The 17040-nt window shown below is 37.6% G+C and overlaps 1 protein-coding gene across 2 annotated transcripts in view; it reads left to right on the forward strand.

The window, feature by feature from the left end:
• TDRD1 (tudor domain containing 1) overlaps nucleotides 1–17040 on the forward strand; it is a 59693-nt gene that overhangs the window by 14796 nt on the left and 27857 nt on the right. For both annotated transcript variants that reach the window (XM_057506358.1, XM_057506359.1), the window contains exons 4-5: nucleotides 241–299; nucleotides 16049–16196. In XM_057506358.1, the coding sequence (XP_057362341.1) occupies nucleotides 241–299; nucleotides 16049–16196 (207 nt within the window). The remainder of the gene's footprint in view (nucleotides 1–240; nucleotides 300–16048; nucleotides 16197–17040) is intronic.

Here is a 17040-nt window from a genome sequence, read left to right on the forward strand (position 1 = left end):
TTTAAAAAGTGTGACTTTAGTGATTAGAGAAAAGTTCACAGTGAGAGAAGTGAAGGAAATTCCAGACAAACTTTATTTTTTATTACTACTAGGATGTTGCTTATTTATAGTGTGGCTTTTTTATTTTTAAGTCTGTTACGGTACAGCTTTATTTGAATTTTACCTTGTTACAGTATTGTATATTTTCAGGAGGAAAAGTAATACTTGGCGTTTACTAGGCATTATGTTTTTCCTCCCCAGGAAACTCAGTGTCACCATTAAATGTTGGAAATAATTCACCACCCAAAGAAGTAAATAGTGTAAGTTACAGAGTGTTTGTTTTGTTTTGTTTTTTCATTTTGTGTTTTTGTTTGGGTAAAAGATTATAAGCATGTATTTGTATTGGATTAATAAAGAATTATTCAATCTGCAGGTATTATTCAAGGTCAATTTCCTTCACCTAGTACCTTTTAAAAAAAATAATTCAACTTCTTTTAGGTAATTGTAGATTGATATACAACTGTAAGAAATAACAGAGATCTTGTGTTGCACTTACCCAGTTTCTCCCTGTGGTAACATGCTGCAGAACTATAGGAAAATATCATAATCAGAATATTGATAATCAAGATACAGAACATTTCCATCACTCCAAGGACCCCTTCTATGCCTTTTTCTGGCCATATCCACTTCACTTCTCTCCTGCCCCATCCCCCTTTAAACCCTGGCAACCACTAATCTAATACATATTTTCAGTTTTGTCATTTCAAGGTTGTTACATAAATGGAGTCACATAGTATGTAACCTTTTGGGATTGGATTTTTTTCACCCAATGGAGATTCATCTAGTTTGTTGTATCAATAGGTAGAGTCTTTCCATTGCTAGTATTTCATAGCTTGTTTAACCATTCACCCGTTGAAGTATATCTGAATTGTCTCCAATTTTTGGCTGTTACAATTAAAACTGCTATAAAAATTCATGTGCAAGGTTTTATGTGAACATAAGTTGCACCCACCCACTCTAGGATAAATGCCTAGGAGTGCAATTTCTGGGTCATACAGTAGTTGCCTATTTAGTTTTCTAAGATGCCAAAGTGTTTTCCAAAGTGGCTGCATCATTTTATGTTATCCCCAAGAATATATGAGTGATCCAGTCCCTCTGCATCCAACATCTGCACCAGCATTTGGTCGTGCTAGTATTTTTATTTTCTCCATTATCATAGATGTGCAGTTGTAATTTGTCTTCCTTTAATGGCTAATGAAAAGCAGCTTTTCATGTGCATATTTGCCATATGTATTTCCTTTCTGGTGCAACATTTCTTCATGTCTTCATTTTCTAAATTAGAAAATTGGATGGTTTGTTTTCTTACTGCTGAGTTTTGATAACTTTATATATTCCCAATTTGAAGAAATAGTTAATGTAATTTTTAGCTTACAAGTCCTTACTAGTCCTTTGTCAAATATATGATTCATAAATACTTTCTCCCGGACAGTAGCTTGTTCTTTTCATTATCTTTTTTTTTTTTTTTTTTGTAGATAATTATTTTTTTATTGAAGGGTAGTTGACACATGGTATTACATTATATTAGTTTCAGGTGTACAACATAGTGATTCAACATTTATATACATGACAATTCTAGGTACCAGCTATCACCATACCAAGCTGTTACAATATCTTGACTATATTCATTACATCCCGGTTACTTATTATTTTACCATTGGAAGTGTATACTTTTTTTTTTTTTTCTGTGAGGGCATCTCTCATATTTATTGATCAAATGGTTGTTAACAACAATAAAATTCTGTATAGGGGAGTCAATGCTCAATGCACAATCATTAATCAACCCCAAGCCTAATTTTCGTCAGTCTCCAATCTTCTGAGGCATAACAAACAAGTTCTTACATGGAGAACAAATTCTTACATAGTGAATAAGTCTTACATGGTGAACAGTACAAGGGCAGCCATCACAGAAACCTTCGGTTTTGCTCATGCATTATGAACTATAAACAGTTCAAATATGAACACTCATTTGATTTTTATACTTGATTTATATGTGGATACCACATTTCTCTCTTTATTATTATTATTTTTAATAAAATGCTGAAGTGGTAGGTAGATACGAGATAAAGGTAGAAAACAGAGTTTAGTGTTGTAAGAGAGCAAATGTAGATGATCAAGTATGTGCCTGTAGACTATGTGTTAATCCAAGCTAGACAAGGGCAATAAAACATCCACGTATGCAGAAGATTTCTCTCAGAACGGGGGGGTGAGGTTCTAAGCCTCACCTCTGTTGATCCCCAATTTCTCACCTGATGACCCCCCTGCGACTGTGCCTGTCTTAGGTTGTTCCTCCCTTGAGGAATCTTACCCGTCTCTGGCTAACCAGTCATCTTCCGGGGCCATACAGGGAAATGTAAAGTTGGTAAGTGAGAGGGAAGCCTTATTGTTTGAAAAGGTTAGCTTTTTACTTCTTTGCATATTTATGCCCTGTGGCTTCTATGCCCAGCATTTGTCTTGAGGTGTCTTTACCTCTTGGAAGAATTATGAAACTCGGTAAATTCGACATGTGGCACGAGTTCTATTTAAAGGTTGTGATTAGGTAGGAAGAAGAAAAGCTATAGAAGTAGCAGGCGGAAGAAAACATGGGAAGATTGATTATTTCTTTGACATATCTTCTTGTAGAGTAACTTCAGCATGTATAGGTTTTAAGCTACTACTTAAATTGTGCACACACATTAACATAATACGAGTATAGTTACCTAACCAAAGCATACCTGTAATTACCAGCCATCTCCAGTGAAACCAAGAAAACCAGTTAGGCACCTTAGGCATTTGTGAAAACTTATCTATGATATGGTGGATATTGTCCGACTGAACTTGAACAGTCTGAGAGAAATCAGACAAATTAAAACAACCCATTCCTGGGGAATGTTCACATCCCTTATGTTCTTTTAACAATAAATAGTCTGTAGTTGTAAGATTTTGGAGTGCTACAATTTGCACTTCTCCTAATTCTTGATTGAGTTCCAACAGTATAGATCCAGTCAAATTTGTTGTTTTACTGTATGCACAGGCCAGCTTAGATATCTCCTTCCTCATTCCCATGGCAAGTCCAGGAGCTGGTGGGATGAATGCGTCTACAGCTGTAGCAGTGCGTGGATCTTCTTTGTTGGGGTTTTTTGATGATCATCTTCTGGCATGAGTCTTCCCAAGAGTGCTGATGTTGGAAGTTCTTTTTCATATCGTATCTTAGTTCATTTTCGGGGTAGCCCAATTAGGCTTTGATCCTCTGTATAAACACAAACAGATCCTTTCCCTACACTTTTATATGCCCTTTATACTCTTGTGTAGAACTCATTGGAGGTTACCACACAGGAACTGCCCTTTTTTTTTTTTTTGGTATCACTAATCTACACTTACATGACGAATATTATGTTTACTAGGCGCTCCCCTATACCAGGTCCCCCCTATAAACCCCTTTACAGTCACTGTCCATCAGCATAGCAAAATGTTGTAGAATCCCTACTTGCCTTCTCTGTGTTGTACAGCCCTCCCTTTCCTCCTACCCCCCCATGCATGCTAATCTTAATACCCCCCTACTTCTCCCCCCCTCTTATCCCTCCCTACCCACCCATCCTACCCAGTCGCTTTCCCTTTGGTACCTGTTAGTCCATTCTTGAGTTCTGTGATTCTGCTGCTGTTTTGTTCCTTCAGTTTTTCCTTTGTTCTTATATTCCACAGATAAGTGAAATCATTTGGTATTTCTCTTTCTCCGCTTGGCTTGTTTCACTGAGCATAATACCCTCCAGCTCCATCCATGTTGCTGCAAATGGTTGGATTTGCCCTTTTCTTATGGCTGAGTAGTATTCCATTGTGTATATGTACCACATCTTCTTTATCCATTCATCTATCGATGGACATTTAGGTTGCTTCCAATTCTTGGCTATTGTAAATAGTGCTGTGATAAACATAGGGGTGCACTGATCTTTCTCATACTTGATTGCTGCATTCTTAGGGTAAATTCCTAGGAGTGCAATTCCTGGGTCAAATGGTAGGTCTGTTTTGAGTATTTTGATGTACCTCCATACTGCTTTCCACAATGGTTGAACTAACTTACATTCCCACCAGCAGTGTAGGAGGGTTCCCCTTTCTCCACAGCCTCGCCAACATTTGTTGTTCTCTGTCTTTTGGATGGCAGCTTTCCTTACTGGTGTGAGGTGATACCTCATTGTAGTTTTAATTTGCATTTCTCTGATAATTAGCAATGTGGAGCATCTTTTCATGTGTCTGTTGGCCATCTGTATTTCTTTTTTGGAGAACTGTCTGTTCATTCCCTCTGCCCATATTTTAATTGGGTTATTTGTTTTTTGTTTGTTGAGGCATGTGAGCTATTTATATATTCTGGACGTCAAGCCTTTATCGGATGTGTCATTGTCAAATATATTCTTCCATACTGTAGGGTTCCTTTTAGTTCTATTGATGGTGTCTTTTGCTGTTCAGAAGCTTTTCAGCTTAATATAGTCCCACTTACTCATTTTTGCTGTTGTTTTCCTTGCCCAGGGAGATATGTTCAAGAAGAGGTCACTCATGTTTATGTCTAAGAGGTTTTTGCCTATGTTTTCTTCCAAGAGTTTAATGGTTTCATGACTTTCATTCAGGTCTTTGATCCATTTTGAGTTTACTTTTGTATATGGGGTTAGACAATGGTCCAGTTTCATTCTCCTACATGTAGCTGTCCAGTTTTGCCAGCACCATCTGTTGAAGAGACTGTCATTTCGCCATTGTATGTCCATGGCTCCTTTATCAAATATTAATTGACCATATATGTCTGGGTTAATGTCTGGATTCTCTAGTCTGTTTCATTGGTCTGTGGCTCTGCTCTTGTGCCAGTACCAAATTGTCTTGATTACTATGGCTTTATTTTTTATTTTTTTATTATTTTATTTATTTATTTATTTTTTTTATTGAAGGGTAGTTGACAACAGTATTGCATTACATTAGTTTCAGGTGTACAACACAGTGATTCAACATTTATATACATGATAATTCTAGGTACCAGGTATCACCATACCACGTTGTTACAATATTTTGACTATATTCCTTATGCTATACATTACATCCCGGTTACTTATTTATTTTACAATTGGAAGTGTGTTTAAATATATATATATATATATATATATATATATATATATATATATATATATATATTGTGAGGGCATCTCTCATATTTATTGATCAAATAGGTGTTAACCACAATAAATTTCTGTATAGGGGGGTCAATACTCAATGCACAATCATTAATCCACCCCAAGCCTAATTTTCGTCAGTCTCCAATCTTCTGATGCATAACGAACAAATTCTTACATGGAGTACAAATTCTTACATAGTGAATAAGTTACATGGTGAACAGTGCAAGGGCAGTCATCACAGAAGCTTTCGGTTTTGTTCATGCATTATGAACTATACACAGTCAGTTCAAATATGACTATTCATTTGATTTTTAAACTTGATTTATATGTGGATACCACATTTCTCTATTATTATTATTTTTTTAAATAAAATGCTGAAGTGGTAGGTAGATACGAGATAAAGGTAGAAAACAGAGTTTAGTGTTGTAAGAGAGCAAATGTAGATGATCAGGTGTGTGCCTGTAGACTATGTGTTAATCTGAGCTAGACGAGGGCAATAAACATCCATGTATGCAGAAGATTTCTCTCAGAACATGAGGGGGGAGGTTCTAAGCCTCACCTCTGCTGCTCCCCATTTTCTCACCAGATGGCCCCCTGTGACTGTGCCTGTCTTAGGTTGTTCCTCCCTTGAGGAATCTTACCTGTCTCTGGCTAACCAGTCATCTTCCGGGGCCATACAGGGAAATGTGAAGTTGGTAAGTGAGAGAGAAGCCTTATTGTTTGAAAAGGTTAGCTTTTTACTTCTTTGCATATTTATGCCCTGTGGCTTCTATGCCCAGCATTTGTCTTGAGGTGTCTTTACCTCTTGGAAGAATTATGAAACTCGGTAAATTCGACATGTGGCACGAGTTCTATTTAAAGGTTGTGATTAGGTAGGAAGAAGAAAAGCTATAGAAGTAGCAGGCAGAAGAAAACCTGGGAAGATTGATTATTTCTTTGACATATCTTCTTGTAGAGTAACTTCAGCATGGATAGGTTTTAAACTACTAATTAAATTGTGCACACACATTAACATAATAGGAATATAGTTACCTAACCAAAGCATACCTGTAATTACCAGCCATCTCCAGTGAAACCAAGAAAACCAGTTAGGCACCTTAGGCATTTGTGAAAACTTATCTATGATATGGTGGATATTGTCCGACTGAACTTAAACAGTCTGAGAGAATTCAGATAAACTAGATCAACCCATTCCTGGGGACTGTTCATATCCCGTATGTTCTTTTAACGATAAATAGTCTGTGGTTGTAAGATTTTGGAGTGCTACAATTTGCACTTCTCCTAATTCTTGGTTGAGTTCCAACAGTATAGATCCAGTCCAATTTTTGTTTTACTGTATGCACAGGCCAGCTTAGATATCTCCTTCCTCATTCCCATGGCAAGTCCAGGAACTGGTGGGATGAGTGCATCTACACCTGTGACAGTGCGTGGATCTTTGTTGGAGTTTTTTTTTTTTTTGCTGATCATCTTCTGTCATGAGTCTTCCTGAGAGTGCTGATGTTGGAAGTTCTTTTTCATATCGTATCTTAGTTCATTTTCGGGGTAGCCCAATTAGGCTTTGATCCTCTGTATAAACACAAACAGACCCTTTGCCTACACTTTTATATGCCCTTTATATCATTGTGTAGAACTCATTAGAGGTCACCACATAGGAACTGCTTTTTTTTTTTTTTTTTTAATCATTAATCTACACTTACATGATGAATACTTTGTTTACTAGGCTCTCCCCTATACTATGGCTTTATAGTAGAGCTTGAAGTTGGGGAGTGAGATATCCCCTACTTTATTCTTCTTTCTCAGGATTGCTTTGGCTATTCGGGGTCTTTGGTGTTTCCATATGAATTTTTGAATTATTTGTTCCAGTTCATTGAAGAATGTTGCTGGTAGTTTCATAGGGATTGCATCAAATCTGTATATTGCTTTGGGCAGGATGGCCATTTTGACGATATTAATTCTTCCTAACCATGAGCATGGGATGAGTTTCCATCTGTTAGTGTCCCCTTTAATTTCTCTTGAGTGACTTGTAGTTTTCAGAGTATAAGTCTTTCACTTCCTTGGTTAGGTTTATTCCTAGGTATTTTATTTTTTTTGATGCAATTGTGAATGGAGTTGTTTTCCTGATTTCTCTTTCTGTTGGTTCATTGTTAGTGTATAGGAAAGCCACAGATTTCTGTGTGTTGATTTTGTATCCTGCAACTTTGCTGTATTCCGATATCAGTTCTAGTAGTTTTGGGGTGGAGTCTTTAGGGTTTTTTATGTACAGTATCATGTAATCTGCAAATAGTGACAGTTTAACTTCTTCTTTACCAATCTGGATTCCTTGTATTTCTTTGTTTTGTCTGATTGCCGTGGCTAGGACCTCCAGTACTATGTTAAATAACAGTGGGGAGAGTGGGCATCCCTGTCTAGTTCCCGATCTCAGAGGAAATGCTTTCAGCTTCTCGCTGTTCAATATAATGTTGGCTGTGGGTTTATCATAGATGGCCTTTATTATGTTGAGGTACTTGCCCTCTATTCCCATTTTGCTGAGAGTTTTTAACATGAATGGATATTGAACTTTGTCAAATGCTTTTTCAGCATCTATGGAGATGATCATGTGGTTTTTGTCTTTCTTTTTGTTGATGTGGTGGATGATGTTGATGGACTTTCGAATATTGTACCATCCTTGCATCTCTGGGATGAATCCCACTTGGTCATGGTGTATGATCCTTTTGATGTAGTTTTGAATTCGGTTTGCTAATATTTTGTTGAGTATTTTTGCATCTACGTTCATCAGGGATATTGGTCTGTAGTTTTCTTTTTTGGTGGGGTCTTTGCCTGGTTTTGGTATTAGGGTGATGTTGGCTTCATAGAATGAGTTTGGGAGTATCCGCTCCTCCTCTATTTTTTGGAAAACTCTAAGGAAAATGGGTATTATGTCTTCCCTGTATGTCTGATCAAATTCTGAGGTAAATCCATCTGGCCCAGGGGTTTTGTTCTTTGGTAGTTTTTTGATTACCGCTTCAATTTTGTTGCTGGTAATTGGTCTGTCTAGATTTTCTGTTTCTTTCTGGGTCAGTTGTGGAAGGTTGTATTTTTCTAGGAAGTTGTCCATTTCTCCTAGGTTTCCCAGCTTGTTAGTATATAGGTTTTCATAGTATTCTCTAATAATTCTTTGTATTTCTGTGGGGTCCATCGTGATTTTTCCTTTCTCATTTCTGATACTGTTGATTTGTGTTGACTCTCTTTTCTTCTTAATAAGTCTGGCTAGAGGCTTATCTATTTTGTTTATTTTATCGAAGAACCAGCTCTTGGTTTCATTGATTTTTGCTATTGTTTTATTCTTCTCAATTTTATTTATTTCTTCTCTGATCTTTATTATGTCCCTCCTTCTGCTGACCTTAGGCCTCATCTGTTCTTCTTTTTCCAATTTCGATAATTGTGACATTAGACCATTCATTTGGGATTGTTCTTCCTTTTTTAAATATGCCTGGCTTGCTATATACTTTCCTCTTAAGACTGCTTTTGCTGCGTCCCACAGAAGCTGGGGCTTAGTGTTGTTGTTGTTATTTGTTTCCATATATTGCTGGATCTCCATTTTGATTTGGTCATTGATCCATTGATTATTTAGGAGCGTGTTGTTAAGCCTCCATGTGTTTGTGAGCCTCTTTGCTTTCTTTGTACAGTTTATTTCTAGTTTTATGCCTTTGTGGTCTGAAAAGTTGGTTGGTAGGATTTCAATCTTTTGGAATTTTCTGAGGCTCTTTTTGTGGCCTAGTATGTGGTCTTTTCTGGAGAATGTTCCATGTGCACTTGAGAAGAATGTATATCCCGCTGCTTTTGGATGTAGAGTTCTATAGATGTCTATTAGGTCCATCTGCTCTACTGTGTTGTTCAGTGCTTCCGTGTCCTTACTTATTTTCTGCCCAGTGGATCTGTCCTTTGGGGTGAGTGGTGTGTTGAAGTCTCCTAGAATGAATGCATTGCAGTCTATTTCCCCCTTTAGTTCTGTTAGTATTTGTTTCACATATGCTGGTGCTCCTGTGTTGGGTGCATATATATTTAGAATGGTTATATCCTCTTGTTGGACTGAGCCCTTTATCATTATGTAGTGTCCTTCTTTATCTCCTGTTACTTTCTTTGTTTTCAAGTTTATTTTGTCTGATATTAGTACTGCAACCCCTGCTTTCTTCTCGCTGTTGTTTGCTTGAAATATGTTTTTCCATCCCTTGACTTTTAGTCTGTACATGTCTTTGGGTTTGAGGTGAGTTTCTTGTAAGCAGCATATAAATGGATCTCGCTTTTTTATCCATTCTGTTACTCTATGTCTTTTGATTGGTGCGCTTAGCCCATTAACATTTAGGGTGACTATTGAAAGATATGTACTTATTGCCATTGCAGGCTTTAAATTCGTGGTTACCAAAGGTTCAAGGTTAGCCTGTTTAGTATCTTAATGCCTAACTTAGCTCGCTTATTGAGCTGTTATATACCCTGTCTGGAGATTCTTTTCTTCTCTCCCTTCTTATTCCTCCTCCTCGATTCTTCATATGTTGGGTGTTTTGTGCTGTGGTCTTTCTAGGAGTGCTCCCATCTAGAGCAGTCCCTGTAAGATGTTCTGTTGAGGTGGTTTGTGGGAAGCAAATTCCCTCAGCTTTTGTTTGTCTGGGAATTGTTTAATCCCACCGTCATATTTGAATGATAGTCGTGCTGGATACAGTATCCTTGGTTCAAGGCCCTTCTGTTTCATTGTATTAAATATATCATGCCATTCTCTTCTGGCCTGTAGGGTTTCTGTCGAGAAGTCTGATGTTAGCTTGATGGGTTTTCCTTTATAGGTGACCTTTTTCTCTCTAGCTTCCTTTAAAACTCTTTCTTTGTCCTTGATCTTTGCCATTTTTAATTATTATGTGTCTTGGTGTTGTCCTCCTTGGATCCTTTCTGTTTGGGGTTTTGTGTATTTCCGTGGTCTGTTTGATTATTTCCTCCCCCAGTTTGGGGAAGTTTTCAGCAATTATTTCTTCTAAGATACTTTCCATCTTTTTTCCTCTCTCTTCTTCTGGAATCCCTATAATACGGATATTGTTCCTTTTGGATTGGTCACACAGTTCTCTTAACATTGTTTAATTCCTGGAGATCCTTTTATCTCTCTATGTCAGCTTCTATGCGTTCCTGTTCTCTGGTTTCAATTCCATCAATGGCCTCTTGCATCCTATCCATTCTGCTTATAAACCCTTCCAGAGTTTGTTTCATTTCTGTGATCTCCTTTCTGGCATCTGTGATCTCTCTCCGGACTTCATCCCATTTCTCTTGCGTATTTCTCTGCATCTCTGTCAGCATGTTTATGATTCTTATTTTGAATTCTTTGTCAGGAAGACTGGTTAGGTGTGTCTCCTTCTCTGGTGTTGTCTCTGTGATGTTTGTGTGCCTGTAGCTTTGCCTTTTCATGGTGATAGGAATAGTTTGCAGAGCTGGGACGAGTGACGGCTGGAAGGACTTCCCTTCTTGTTGGTTTGTGGCCCTCCTCTCCTGGGAGAACAGCGACCTCTAGTGGCTTGTGCTGGGCAGCTGCACGCAGACAGGGTTTCTGCTTCCTGCCGGGCTGCTATGGAGTTAATCTCCGCTGCTGCTGTGGGCGTGGCCTGGCTCGGGCAGCTGCTCCAAAGTGGTGGAGTCGCGTTGGAGCAGGAGCTGCTGGGAGGCTATTTATCTCCGTAAGGGGCCTCCCTGCTCCCTGCAGCCCAGGGGTTAGGGTGCCCAGAGATCCCTGGATTCCCTACCTCTGGATTAAGTGACCCGCCCTGCCCCTTTAAGACTTCCAAAAAGCACCCACCAAAACAAAACAATGACCACAAAAATAAAAGAAAAAAAAATTTAAAAAAAAAAATTTTTTTTAATTAAAAAAAAAAAAGTGGCTGCTCATTTTTCTTTATTCTCCGGCGCCAGCCTCAGGCATCTGCTCACTGGTCTTGCTGCCCTGTTTCCCTAGTATTGGGGGCCCTATCCCTTTAAGACTTCCAAAAAGCGCTCGCCAGAACAAAACAGCAAAAAAAAAAAAAAAAATGGTCGCGCGCTTTTCTTATGTCCTCCGGCACCCGGCCTCTGGTGCCCGCTCACTGTTCTTGCTGCCCTGTTTCCCTAGCATCCAGGGCCCCCTGGGCATGTACTGTGTCTGCGCTCTGGCCCGGATGGCTGGGGCTGGGTGTTCGGCAGTCCTGGGCTCCGTCTCCCTCCCGCTCTGCCTATTCTTCTCCCGCCGGGAACTGGGGGGATGGGCGCTCGGCTCCCACGGGGCCGGGGCTTGTATCTTACCCCCTTCGCGAGGCACTGGGGTCTCTCAGGTGTGGATGTGGTCTGGATATTGTCCTGTGTCCTCTGGTCTTTATTCTAGGAAGGGTTGTCTTTGTTATATTTTCATAGATATATGTGGTTTTAGGAGGAGATTTCTGCTGCTCTACTCATGCCACCATCTTCCGCCCCTCCCTCCTCTTTTCATTATCTTAACAGGATGTTTACAAAGCAAAATTTTGAAGTTTAATGAAGTCCTGGTCTGTTTTTCCTTTTATGGAATATGCTTTCTGTGTCAACTCTTCAGAATTCTTTGCTACTTTAGATCCAGAAAAATCTGATCTTTTCCCTCAAAAAGTTTTAGTTTTACATTTAAATTTTTGGTCCTTTTTGAGTTAACTTTAAGTTATGGGACTTAGTTTGAAGTACATTTTTTTTTTTGCCTAGAGATGTGCATTTGCTTCACCATTTGTTGAAAATGCTCTTTCTTCCACTGAATTGCTTTTATACATCCGTCAGAAATTAGTTGGACTAATGTGTGTGGGTCTAATCTGAATTCTCTGTTCTTTTTCAATCTATGGCTCTGTGCCTCCAGCAATACCACACAGTACTTGAGCTGTATAATAAATTTTGAAGTTGGATTAGAGTGAATAGTCCTGAATAAAAGATTTGAATAAGTCTTAGAGTGATTCCTCCCAGTTTTTCTTTTTCAAAATTGTTTTAGCTAGTCTAATTTCTTCCCCTTCCAATGCACATTTTTAGAGTAATCTTGCCCATATCTGCAATCTGAGATTTTGATAGGATTTGTGTGAAATCCTGTAAATCAATTTGAGGGTCATTGGTATTTTAGCTCTTGAATATTCCAGTACATGAACACAGTCTGTTTATTGTAGATCTTTTATTTTTTCCCACCTTGTAGTTTTCAGGTTACAAGTCTTGTGCACGTTTTGTTAGATTTACACCTAAGAATTCTTTTGAGTGATTGTTAAGTGTTACTGTATTTTTCACTTACATGTGTCTTCATGTTCATTGCTAATGTATGTAGATTCACTGTTAATATATAAAATGTATGTAAAGTTTGCTCTGCGCTTGTTGATTTTGCATGTTTATCTTGGATTAGCCTGTGAGCTTGCTGAAATCACTTACCCTAGAAATTTTTTTTTTGTAGATTCTTTGGGATTTTCTACACAATTATGTCATCTGCAAATAAAGACAGTTTTATTTCTTCTTTTTCAATATATTATTTAAAATTTATTTTCTTGGCCTTACCGCACTGGCTAGAACTTATAGCACAAGAGTAATAACTGGACATTTTGCTTTGTTTCTAAACTTGGGACAGCATTGAGTCTTTGACTATTTATTAAGTTATGTTAGCTATAGAATTTTGTACATGATATTTATCAAGTTCATGAATTTCTCTATTCCTACTTTTCTTACAATTTTTATCATGAATAGGTGTTGAATTTTTTAAACTGCTTTTTCTTCATTGATATAGTGTTTTTTTTCCTTTACCCTGTTAATTTGGCGTATTACATTGATTGATTGTTTAAAAAAATAACCAGACTTGCATCCCCGCAGGGGAATAAACCCTTGTTTGGTCATGATGAATAATAATTTTTATATATTGCTGAATTATATCTGGTATTAAACATTTGATGGTAGTATTCAGTAAAAAAATCATCTGGGTCTGGGGATTTCTTTTTTGGGAATTTAAAAACTATGATTCAATTTCCTTAATATTTATAGGGTTATTCAAATTATTTCATACTGTGATAATTTGTGATTTTTGAGGAATTGGTCCATATCTATAAGTGTATCAATTTGAGGATCCATTGGTATGATCCCCGAGTTGAAATATTCCATTATTATCTTTTTTTCTTTTATTGAAGTATTACTGATACACAGACTTATATGTGTTTCAGGTATACAAAACAGTGGTGCAGCAGTTACCCACACTATTCATTATTACATTCTCACCCCAGCTAGTATAGTTACTATCTGCCAACATAGGAAGATATTACATAATCATTGGCTATATTCTCCATGCTATGCTACCATCCCTGTGACCAACTTGTATAGTGATTGGGAATTTTTGTGCCCCTTTATCCCCCCCTCCCTCCACACCCACCCACCCTGTCCCCTGTCCCCTGTCCCATGTGTAACCACCAGTCACTTCTCAGTGGCTATGAGTCTACTGCAGTTTTGTTCTGTTTTGTTTTTAGATTCCACAGGTGAGTGAAATCATATGATATTTGTCTTTCTCCACCTTATCATTTAGTATAATACCCTCTGTTCCATCCATCTTGTCACAAATGGCAGGATTTCTTTCTTTTTTATGGATGAAAATTCCATTGTGTATATGTACCACATCTTCTTTATCCATTCATCTATTGATAGACCCTTGGTTGCTTTCTTATTTTACCTATTGTAAATAATATGCCAGTAAACATATGCCAGGGGTGCATATATCTTTTAGAGTCAGGGATTTTGTTTTCTTTGGGTGAATTCCCAAAAGTGAAATTACTAGGTGGTATGGTATTTCTATCTTTAATTTTTTTGAGGAACCTCCATACCTGCTTCCCACAATGACTTCACCAGTTTGCATTCCCACCAACAGTGTATGCATGTTCCCTTTTCTCCACATCCTTGCCAACACTTGTTATTTCTTGTCTTTGGATAGTAGCCATTGTGGCTTGGTGTGAGGTGATATTTCATTGTGGTTTTGTGTTGCATTTTTCTCTGATGATTAGCAGTGTGGAGCATCTTTTCCTGTGACTGTTGGCCATCTGTACGTTTTCTTCAGAAAAATGTTCAGGTCCTCTGCCCATTTTTAATTAGGTTATTTGTGTTTTTTTGATGTTGAGTCCTATGAGTTCTTAATGTATTTTAGATGTTAACCCCTTACTGGATAAATTGTTTATGAATATGTTCTCCCATTCTGTAGGTTGCCTTTTTGTTCTGTTGATCATTATCATCATTTTTGTCTTAAGGGTCTGTAGTAACATATCCTTGATTTCATTCTTGGTTTTGGTAATTTGTCTTTATTGTCCTCGTTGTAAGTTTTGCTAGAGGTTTGTCAATTTTCTTGATCTTTTCAAGGAATTGGGTGCTTGTTTCATTGATATTTTTTTTCCTTCAGGTTTTTAATTTCATTGACTTCTGCTTTTATCTTTATTGTTTCCTTCCTTCTGCTTGCTTTGGGCATGTTTTCTTATTTTTTAGCTTCTTGAGATGGGGACTTAGGTTACTGATTTGAGACTTTTCCTCTTTTCTAAAGTGTGAAGGCCCTTGAATGTGATTTCTGTTGTTGAGTAGAATAGTATATAAATATCGTAAGCATGTTGGTTGATAGTGATGTTGAGTTCCGTATTCTGGCTGATTTTCTGTGTGTAGTTCAATTAAGTTTTGAGAAGGGGTATTAAAATCTGTTAACTATAATTACATATTTTCTGTCTCTTTTCAGTTTGGTTTTTCTTCACACATTTTTCAGCTCTGTTGTTTGATGCATACACATTTAGGAGTATTACGTCTTCTTGTTGGATTGACCCTGTTGTCATCATATCATGTCCTGTTCAGCATCTGGTAATTTTCTTTGCTCTGAAACCCACTTTATCTGATATTAATGTGGCCATTCGGAATTTCTTTTGCAATGGTTGCATGATGTTTATCTTCCTATCTTCTTACTTTTGGCCTGTGTGTATTATTACACTGAAAGGAGTTTCTTATAGTCACATGTACTTGGTTATTGTTTTATATCTACTCTGTCAGTATGTCTGAATTGGTTTATTTAGACTATTTGCATTTAATATAATTACTGGGAGTTTTCTGAATTGGTTTATTTAGACTATTTGCATTTAATATAATTACTGGGAGTTAGGGATAATTTTCTGTTTTCTGTTTTCTTTTTCCTGCCTTCTTGTAAGTTACTTGAATACTTTCTATAAGCCTGTTTTGACTTACCTGTAGTGTTTTGAGTACATTCTTTGCATGTCTTCTTTATTGGTTGTACTAGGTATAAAATTTATCCAAAGGGAGACTCTGTAGCAATGAAGTGCCAGCTCCCTACTCTGCTGGCCTTACTGATAGCGCCTCTGAGGGTGAAGGTACCTCCTATAGCCTGGTGAAGGTAGAAGCCTAGGCTCTTCACTCTACCTTTGTGGGTGGGACCGCAATTTTATTTGTGATGTTTGCCTGGAATAGAGCTGTTACTGATAAAAATTTTCTGTCTTGTTGGTCTGTGCCTTTCCTGATCTTTTTGCTAGAGACAGCAGGCTTTTTCTTGGGGGCTTTTATTGTTTGTGCCTTTTGATGTTTCTGGGTTTGCCAACTTCTCCAACATCCTGTCTGGGATATGTGAGGGAAAAAGAAGACTCAGGGAACTCATTGCCATGTCCTTCTCTGTGCCCCAAGTTTCCTAGCCTGGCTTCTGCCTTCTTTCAGAGTTGCTTTATGTTTGTGTTACATATAAGACCAAGGTTTTTAGTTGTATTTAAAGGGAACAATAGGGAAAAGCACATCTACTTTATCTTCCCAGAAAAAGAAATACCAAGTCTAGTACTTAAAAAAAGAAAAAATTATTACCAAGTTTTAATATAGTTACTCTTTTTTCTGAATAGGAGCCTAGCAGTAATGAGCCTCCTGAAGAGTCAAAAAAAAAAAAAAGGAACGTGGTTGAGAATTTCTTGTCCGTAAATAATCCAGAGCTCTTCAACTCCTTACGACCTCGTCTTCAGTCAACGACTTGCCATCACTGTGGGCTCTTTGGTAAGCATATTGCTTTCAGATGTCTGTTGGATTATTCTACACATATGAAAAATACTTTTATTACACAAAGTTGAAAACATATGAAGAATAAACAGAATAGTGTATATCCACCATATACCTGTGTCTCAACTTGAAGAGCTACTTCATCCATATTTTGTCACTCTCACTAGTTCTTTACTTTTATAGTTGTCATTATGAGGTAAAACTTAAATGCATCAACATGCACAAACTGATACCCCTGTCAAAGAATAAGAGTATTTCCATCTTCTCTGAAAACTCCCTATGTCCCTTTTCTGTCAGTATTTCCCTTAGAAGCAGCCACTGTTGCTTTTTCTATAAGTTAATTTTTCCAGTGTTTCATATTGATGGAATCATACAGTATGGACTGTTGTGTGTAAAGTTTTTTTCATTTAGAATAATATTTTTGAGATTATGTTCTTGCATGTGCATTAATTATTTTTTGTTTCTTGCTGAGTGATATTTCATCATATGATTATGTCACAGTTTATGTGGGGTTTTTTTGTTGTTGAACGTTTCACTTGTTGGCTATTAGATTAGAGCTCTCTACGCAGTTTTACACAAGTCTGTGTGTGAACTTATGTTTCCATTTTCTTGGCTAATATACGTCAGAGTAGAATTGTTGGATCAAAGGGTAGGTATGTTTAACTTTATAAGAAACAAGCAAACCCTTTTGCTGAGTCGTCCTGCTTTACGTTCCCACTGGCAGTGAGTCCTAGTTGTTTCCCCTTCTTTGTGAACATTTGGTGTTGCCGGTCTTTTTAGTTTCAGCCCTTCTCATGTTGTGAAGTGGCATCTCACCGTCGTTTTAGTTTGTATTTCCCTC

Source organism: Manis pentadactyla, chromosome 8 (genome assembly GCF_030020395.1).
Source record: "Manis pentadactyla isolate mManPen7 chromosome 8, mManPen7.hap1, whole genome shotgun sequence".
In the NCBI taxonomy this organism is placed as follows: Eukaryota; Metazoa; Chordata; class Mammalia; order Pholidota; family Manidae; genus Manis; species Manis pentadactyla.